This window comes from Seriola aureovittata, chromosome 21, assembly GCF_021018895.1.
Source record: "Seriola aureovittata isolate HTS-2021-v1 ecotype China chromosome 21, ASM2101889v1, whole genome shotgun sequence".
Classification (NCBI taxonomy): Eukaryota; Metazoa; Chordata; class Actinopteri; order Carangiformes; family Carangidae; genus Seriola; species Seriola aureovittata.
Genome location: NC_079384.1, coordinates 16,540,086 through 16,548,510, shown reverse-complemented (window position 1 = coordinate 16,548,510; position 8,425 = coordinate 16,540,086). Strand labels below are relative to the sequence as shown.

The 8,425-nt window shown below is 41.4% G+C and overlaps 1 protein-coding gene across 1 annotated transcript; it reads right to left on the bottom strand.

Moving 5' to 3' along the window:
• Positions 1-4,854: 4,854 nt before the first annotated feature.
• Positions 4,855-7,453, bottom strand: arl4d (ADP-ribosylation factor-like 4D). Its single transcript, XM_056365407.1, has 2 exons — positions 7,302-7,453; positions 4,855-6,293 (listed from the first exon to the last, which is right to left on the bottom strand). The coding sequence occupies exon 2, from the start codon at positions 6,156-6,158 to the stop codon at positions 5,553-5,555; it is 606 nt and encodes a 201-aa protein (XP_056221382.1). The 5' UTR covers positions 6,159-6,293; positions 7,302-7,453; the 3' UTR covers positions 4,855-5,552.
• Positions 7,454-8,425: the final 972 nt, after the last annotated feature.

Here is an 8,425-nt window from a genome sequence, read left to right as displayed (position 1 = left end):
CTCCCTGACCCCTAATGTGATATCCTTTATTCACAAAATAAAATGAAAATGATTGCTGTCTTTTAGCGAAGGGTAAAGGGATGAATGACAGAGATGATCACATCCATATGTTTTGGTGCAGGGTCACCTCATAGGTAAAGGCGATTTGATACAAACACAGGAGCCCCACCCACTTTCACACTGTCTTTTTCACAACTAAGAAATACAGCCTTGGTGTGTTTGTTCATTCTCCTCCCATAGCCCAGAGGGTGAAAGACAGCCCTATGCGGTAAAGTCAAGCTTCAGTTTCCCTCGCAATCCCTTCCCACCCATTCAATCCTGCAGGCTTGGCTCTAAATGAAGACCAAGTGGCAGCTTTACGACCTTTAGGAAATAAAAGCTAAGGCGACTAATCCTGCCCTCCCACCAAATATTGTCCCTTCACTCTAACAACCAAGTCTCCTCTGCAAAAACTGTCAACAAGGTCGATTTCCTAGAAAGGCCCTGCTGGTGTGAAATTTGAGATATTTTCATAGAGACTGACACCGACAAAGACAGAGCAAAGGTGAGTGGAAAAAACAAACAAAACAGAGGTTGTAAACAACTTTAAAACTGAAGATTAAGAGAGAAGGAGATAAAGAGGTGAACAAAAAAAAAGAAAAGAAAAGACAGAGACAGATAGAGTGAGCTGGTGATCTCAGGATTCCAGTATTGATCTGAGCTTCTTTTTCTAATCTCCCTGCCCCCCCAGTAACCTCAGCTGGATTGGACATGCAGCCACAAAAAGCAATTTGACCCCCACCGCTGCCCTCACAGGTCACCCTTTAGTGACTGCTGACTTCGGGTTGCCATGGTGACGGAAAATTATGTCTAGGGCCCGGTTGGATGTGTTAAGAGGCTTGGATTTGTGCCCAGTGCCCCGTTGCTTTTCATCATAGAGGCCTATAAGGAGACAGCAGAGCATTATTGCACTGTTATTTATTTGGGGTTTTTGTAACTTTTGTGTATTTATGTTTTTGAGGAGAAGAGGAAGGAACATTATGGTTGTTTTATCTTTGTGTTTTTAGCCATGCTCTTAGCCATGGACACTCACGTCCTCCTGACTCTAATGATCCCCTGAGTTTTTATATAGTGACACCAGCAGGTCAACCTTTCCCTAAGGGGTGCCCCTTTAGCCAAATGGTAAAAGTGCATACAGTATAACCACAACCTCCTTAGTTGCCGGCACAAGGTTGACAATGTTTAGTGAACTCTCTCAACAACAAGCTTGCAATGATGTGTTCCCCTCATGGTGAATTGTAATAACTTATCATTTGACTTCTTCTCTAGCACCATAATCAAGTCAGGTTTGTGCAGTACTTTTATACCTGCAAAACTATTGACATTCACATCCTCTGCTGTGCTTTGTGTGTTTAGTGCTGATTAGAAAATTGTAGAATGCTAATCTAAGATGTAAACACTATGGCTAAACATCAGCATGCTAGCACTGTCATTGAGAGTAAGTTAAAATTCTGATGTTAGCGTTTGGTTCAAAACGCTTCTGTGCCTATACAGCCTTACTGTACCACTACACCTTATTTGATATTATTTCAGTGTTAATTGGCATTTACATTTGAAATATACTCCTGTGTACCAGAGTGTACCAAGAATGAAAATGAGGTAATATATGATTTCTCTGTCATTCTGTCAACCTTTTTCTGCTAAACATAAACATGAGAGCATATGACATTGTGAGCATATTAGCATGCTAATGTTAGCATTTAGCCCAAGGCATTTTGTCTAAATACAGCTGTTGGTGTAACAGTTTGTATATTATACATTTGCCACTATTGCCACAATTTCCTGTAACTGTATAGATTAATGTATCCATGTAGATTTATTGGTTCCAAGGCGCCCTCTCTTATCAGATAAATGCCACTGTAATAAAAAATGACATGCCCAACGTGGGTTGCTAAGCTCAGCACAGCACTCTGTACAAACATGATGAATTAATAGCAGTATGTCCTCTATATGAATATGTGTGCAGTTTGACCTATTGAAATGCTAAGTTGTCTGAGGGAGAGTAATGCACTTTTCAAGCGCTAAATTGGTTATATAACATATATAAACTAGCTAGCAAGCCATTGTGCTGAAATAACTTGTTCTTCTGTACTGTGCTGAGTCAACGGTCAGCTGACCACTACATATATTACTGTCCAGTACAATTATTCCTATCCTGAGAATAAATGGCAGCACAGAAATAGAGGCAGGCCTGCCATCCATCCTTCATTAATAATTCAACACATAGCAGTCAAATGGTTGTTTAGACCATTAGTCTTGCTTGTAACTTTTTACAATTAATTAGTGCCCCTTTGCAACTACTGTGTCTTTTTTGAGGACAGCAGGAAGAGACATTAGGGTTGTTTGTGTCCTTTGGCTGACTGATGTAAATGAGTGTTTTTGAAGCCCAGAGGTGAGCCTGTCTCTGATTTATGTCTCACGAATCCAGGGATACACCTGTCTGTGTGCGATTCCTCCCTCTACGCTCTGACACATAATCCCCAAGGCTTCCCTCTCTCGTTTCTTCCTTGTCAGCCACCATAACAGCCTAGAAAACAGGAGGCAAGACGGAGAAAGAGTAACAGGGAGTCTGTATAATGTGTGACTGAAACGAGCAAAAAGAAAAGCAAAGAAAGAGCGCGAGAAATACACATGCAGCTCCCTCTGGTTTTTCTCCCCACTGGATGGATCACGGCTCCAGTTCGAGCAAGTCAATCCAGTAGTGTTGGCGCAACAGCACCTTTCCTTTGCTGCAATACAGCGTCTATTTTACAAGTTTTATTCTGGGCAAGAGAGAATCTCTGTTGCAGAATGTTTGGGTGTTTTTTCGTTGGCTGATTGATGCCTCCACATGCCCACAGTGCATCTCAGCTGCTGAAAACACCACATCATGATGCAAATTTATTCAGGGACCAGCTGCTGTGTCAAGATGATTCTGCAAAAGACATCCTTGAAAGTTTTTAATGAGCTCACCGTTGTGAATAATGGGGACGGAGAGGTCACAGAAGTCAAAGATGGTACGTGCGTGGTGTGTGCTTGTATGTGTGGCGTGGGTGTGTAGGTCTCTTTGCTGTATAATATATGCATTCATTTATGTCTGTCTTGACAGTCAGCATTTAAGAACACTCAGCAGGAGGCATCTGAGCAGGTAACAAGTCATTATCTCATCAGGTCGAGAAAGAGAAATACACCATATGAGCACACACACCCACACACACACACACACACACACACACACACACACACACACACACACACACACACACACACAGAAATTGACAGTATCTAGGTCAACAATGTGTGACCTGTAGACTGGACCTTGTATTTGATGCATAATATCGTATTTGAGTGGCAACTTAAAAGATTTGTGGAAAAAGCAAGAGGATTAAAACCCCGTTTTATGGAGAACAGTTACAGAACTGCCATGAATAGCTTAAACAGCTTCTACTGGTCATGAAATGATTCTGGAATAATTATGAAATGTAACATGACACATCAGAAATCTGTTGTTTTGCTAACAGCCGCTACCTGTGTTCCTCACACAGGGGGTTTGTTTGTGACGGGGTGTTCAGTCTCCTCTTTCATAGATTCTCTTCTCCTGGGTGAAAAATAACGAAATGTATTTCGCATCCAACATTGTGATCAGCAGGAGACGAGGAGATCATGTTGTGTTTGTTTGCACTGAAATCACCAGGCATCCTTTTTCTGTTATTCTAGCTGCAAATGCTGTGACGTTATTACTTTGAAAAACTGTGATTTCAGAACACTTCCTTTGATCAAATTGTCATGAAACACATACATACAACTACAAACTACTGTAATCAAGAAGTGATGCTAGTGGCTTAACATAAACTGGTCTCAACGTAAACCAGCATCCTGGGTTTTTTTTTTTTTAGGTCGGCACAACAGTGTATTAGAGGTACTGTTAAGCAGAGCATCAGCTGATAATGGCCTCAGGTGTGTCAGTCCAACATGATCATGCAACGTGACTAAACCGGCTAACCTCTGAACCACCTCACCACTAATTGATACAATTACACTGTCAGCAGCTGGCAGACTAGAAGGCCCGAATCCAACTAAATGGATTGTTTTTGGCTTGTCTTGGGGGAGGGGCTGTAGGGAGGAGAGGACCCCAACCCCTCCTCCTTTGACAGCCTCATTTAGCTGATTCAGCCTTGAATAAGGTGAAGGGTCACAACTCAGGACTTCAAAATTTGGATGAAAGTCATCTTAAAATCCAACGAATGTCTTATTTCAAGTTATACAAATATTCTAAAGCTGTAATAAGAGATTTTTGGCCACTTGAAACCAACAACATGAAAACAACACAAATATGTTATCACCTTTTGAATTAGTGAACATTTGCCTATTTACATGCCTAACAGACACTGAGCAACATTATCATTCTATAAGCCCAGTGTTCCCTCTCTTTTAGCTCTGTTTTTGATCTCCACCATCTCCTGAGGGAAATATCTGGCTCTTTAGCTGCCAATGCTCCACTACTTTCGCCAGCTTGTGGCCAACTTTGCCTTTTAGAGAGCAAAATCAACACTGCAGCTGCGAAACTGAACCAAAACAGTAAAGTTGTGGGCCAAAAAAACAAAACAATGAGCTAAAAAAAATGCTAAAATGCTCAGAAGCTGCAGAACCAGGTGATAAATCTTTGCGGGATTGTGACAACTAAGATCCTTTGTTAATATAAAAATATTGATTAGAGGAGCTTTAAGGACTCACTCTTAATAACTTATAATTTGGTTAGCAACAATATTTTATCCATTTCTTGGACCCAAGCCTAAATCATAAGGATGTTCATTCACTCACAGATAACAATGGATGTTCTGTACAGTGCTTCAATTTATTAAGTCTTCAGTGTTACAAAAATGTACAATTTGTATAAACACTATTGTTATAGTAAATGAAACTTAACCTCTGTGGCCATGAAGGGAATGCACTTAGGATTACTGTTCCATGGCAATGAAATTTAATATAATCTGGTGGCTCCATCACCACTGAAGAAAAAAAGTCTCTCTGTCCAGCACAAACACAAAACTGTGGAATAAATATTGTGGGAAGTATCCATACATCATGGAACAAAAACAGCTATTTAGTTAAGGTATAATCTTGTGCAAGCTTGTGAAAGAATATAAAGACATTTTAAATTGTATTTTACATTTTTCTTCACCGTATACCTGCCACATTAATGTTAATGTGTTCGTATATTAGTCCTACACTTAACGGGCAAATGTCTTGTTAGAAATCTTTAAAACACATGTAGAAAAGCACTTAGTGAAGACTAACTGATAAGGTTTCCTTTAAATCTGTATCTTAAGCTTTCAAAGGGCAGCGGAACAAAGAATATGTCAATACTGCTTCAATTACTATGAGCAAATCCATTTCTCCTGACCCTCAGGCCGTGTGTAATTGTTGTTTTGTTGGCACCAATCGCTTTCCCATTTAAAGGGGCCATTAAACTTGGAAGTGTCTCAACAGTGGATAAATCTCTTAAGGTAATGTCCACAGTGTGAGCCAAGAGTTCATCTCTTTCTGTTCCTGTTGTGCTTCACCATCTTCTTCCTCTTCAGGATCATCTCGTACAGTTTCTCCAGGCCAGGCTGAAGTCCCTGGCCGTTCACGGCGCTGCAGCTCTGCACGTGATGCAGCGTGTACATGCTCAGTTCGTGGACAGAGAGCAGCTTCTCCACCTCGGTGACAGACAAGGCCGACTCCAGGTCCTGTTTGTTGGCCAGGATTAGCACGGGGACCCCCTGGTTCTCTGAGGTGCGGGTGATCTTATGGAGCTCCACTTTGGCCTCCTCCATCCGCTCCAGCTCGGTGGAGTCAACCACAAACACCATCCCATCCGTCCGCCGGGTGTAAGACTTCCACAGAGGGCGCAACTTCTCCTGCCCGCCCACATCCCACACCTGGAAGTTTATGGCCCGAGACGTCCCCACTGCCACTTTGATCTTCTCCGTGTTGAAGCCCTTGGTGGGGATGGTTTTCACAAACTCCTTCAGCTTGAGCCTGTAGAGCAGGGAGGTTTTACCGGCCGAGTCCAGGCCGATAACCACCACGTGCAGTGACTGGAAGTTTGGCAGGAACGGCGTGTTAGGAGCAATATCAGTCAGCTGGTTCCCCATGATTCCCAGCCAGCGATTCACACCTACTTAAGTGAGGTGAGGCGAGGTGACAAATTCCTGTTTTAATCCTTTTTGCAGGAGATTGGCATGTGCTCCCTGTCCTCAAAGGCAGATGGGATCAGATGGTGTGGAGACCTTATCAAAACACACACACACACACAGTGAGTTAATATTTAATGAGAAGACAATGGGTGCTTAAGGAATGTGTGTTTGCAATCCAAGTGCTGTTTCACAGAAGAGACAGTGACAACAGCTAGAGATGATTATCAGAGGAAGAACACTTAAAAGCGCTTGATGCAATTTTCAGCCAATCAGCATGGTAGTTCCTGTCATGTTGCGTTTATTGTCCCACAATTTATTCCACCAAAACTTTGGTCACTTCAAATTTTCTTTGAATCGTATAAAACAATAAACATGTTGGGGTTTTCAGTGCCACATTACAGAGCGCACAACAGTTAATTAGGTGTCTGAGGTTATCTTAGTTTCTTATTTGCTGAGGCTAATCCTCTTAAGGCTGCTAAACCTGAAGGACTTTTCTTGCATGGGGCAGATTGATTTCAGTGCAGTGGATAGATAATATGTATTCACCGGTTCACTCTGCCAATTGTCTATGAGGACTGCTGCTGCAGAACTAATCCGGTTGTTGTTGACATCCTGATACCCATCAAACAGCTGCCTCTGGACAGAATACAGCCATTGCATGTTTACAGGAAGATGTTATTTACTTATGACCCTGAAAATCATCATACTGCATCATATAATATGCAGCGTCATTGCTTATAGAGGCAAAATGTCCTGTCATGCTTGTGAATTGGGGATTTTATTACTTCACTGTATTTGAAATTATTCTATTGGGAATAATCCACCTTAGTTTTCCTACTCTCCTGCATGAAACCTGCGCATCTAGTTTGGATTCTGTGTTTTTTTTTTTTATGAGGTTTCATTTGTGCAAATGAGTTAAATAACTTATTTTTTACTATATTATTCTACCAATAGAGCCTGTAAGATGAACTTTAAAGGATTACAGAATGAACGGTACTAATACAATAATAAATATGCATGCAGTTTACATGGCATGTAAGAATGCAAACATTAAACTGAGACTCTGTCCTCCTCCTCCGTGCACATTAAAAACATTCATACCTTTCTAAACGCGCGGTGACATCATCATCCACAGGAAAGAAACACATCCATAGTCGAAACAAACGGTGTTTGTCCCGGTGGTCACATCCGCTCCTGCTCTCCTCCAGCAGCACTGAGCAGATCTGGAGAGACTCGACTGCACAGCACCTAAAGGCTGGGTGACGTCACGGCCACCTGGGCAGGCTAAACCACGCCCCCTGCCGGTCGGTGGCGGCACATAACCAATCCACACTTCAGTGAGAATGAACAGTATCTTAGTGTTTCACTAAGCTGCTGTTACTTCTGCAGGTTAATTGGTCTCATCTTATGATTTTAGGATAAAATGTCTGAAATATCTTTAGTGGGTAAATATGAATATAAGGGCAAAAAGCACCAGCTTCAGGTGTCAGCCTCTTTCCACTTTCTTGACTCACTGCAGGATATTTGCTGATGTTCAGTAGAATCCATTCTTCTCTCTGCCTGTGCAGGGTCTCCTGTGCCAGTGGCAGCCACACAACCCCAAAGCAGAATATTTCCACCTCGATGCTTAACAGTTGGCAGAGGCAGTACTGTGTACACTGTTGCCTGACAAAGCAATGGCTCCACCATGTGTCCACTCTCAAGCCTTTTGTTTTTCTACATTTTGGCATTATATTGACTCAGAGATGACATTTTAATCTGAACTGGGGCGATAAATATAATATCTATGAGGGTCATTCTGAGTATGTTCAACTAGATTTGTCCAAATAAAATGTTGTTTTTTTTTATCAGAGACGCAAACATTTAGTCTGCCCACACAATAAAACACTTTTTATTGGATTTTAATCCATGATCATCACAGTTTAGCAGCCAGTTGTAGAAGAGTTACTCTAATGCATGACTTGATTAAAATACCACAATGTAAAAATACTCACTTGCATGTAGAAGTCCTACATTAAAGAATGTTACCTAAGTACAGAAGTGTTGTCAGCAAAATATACTTTGAATGTAAAAGCTCTTATGTTGCAGATAGTTGTTATTATTATTAGTTTTCATATAATATTAGATTATTTTTACTGATACTTTAACATGGAAGCAGTATTTCAGTGTTGTAGTTGGCCGTTGGTCGTAAAGGAGATATTGTAATGACTATAGTTGAACCTATT

Excerpts from the sequence above, each read along its gene's own strand:
- arl4d (XM_056365407.1), bottom strand. The coding sequence starts at position 6,158 with ATGGGGAACCAGCTGACTGATATTGCTCCTAACACGCCGTTCCTGCCA.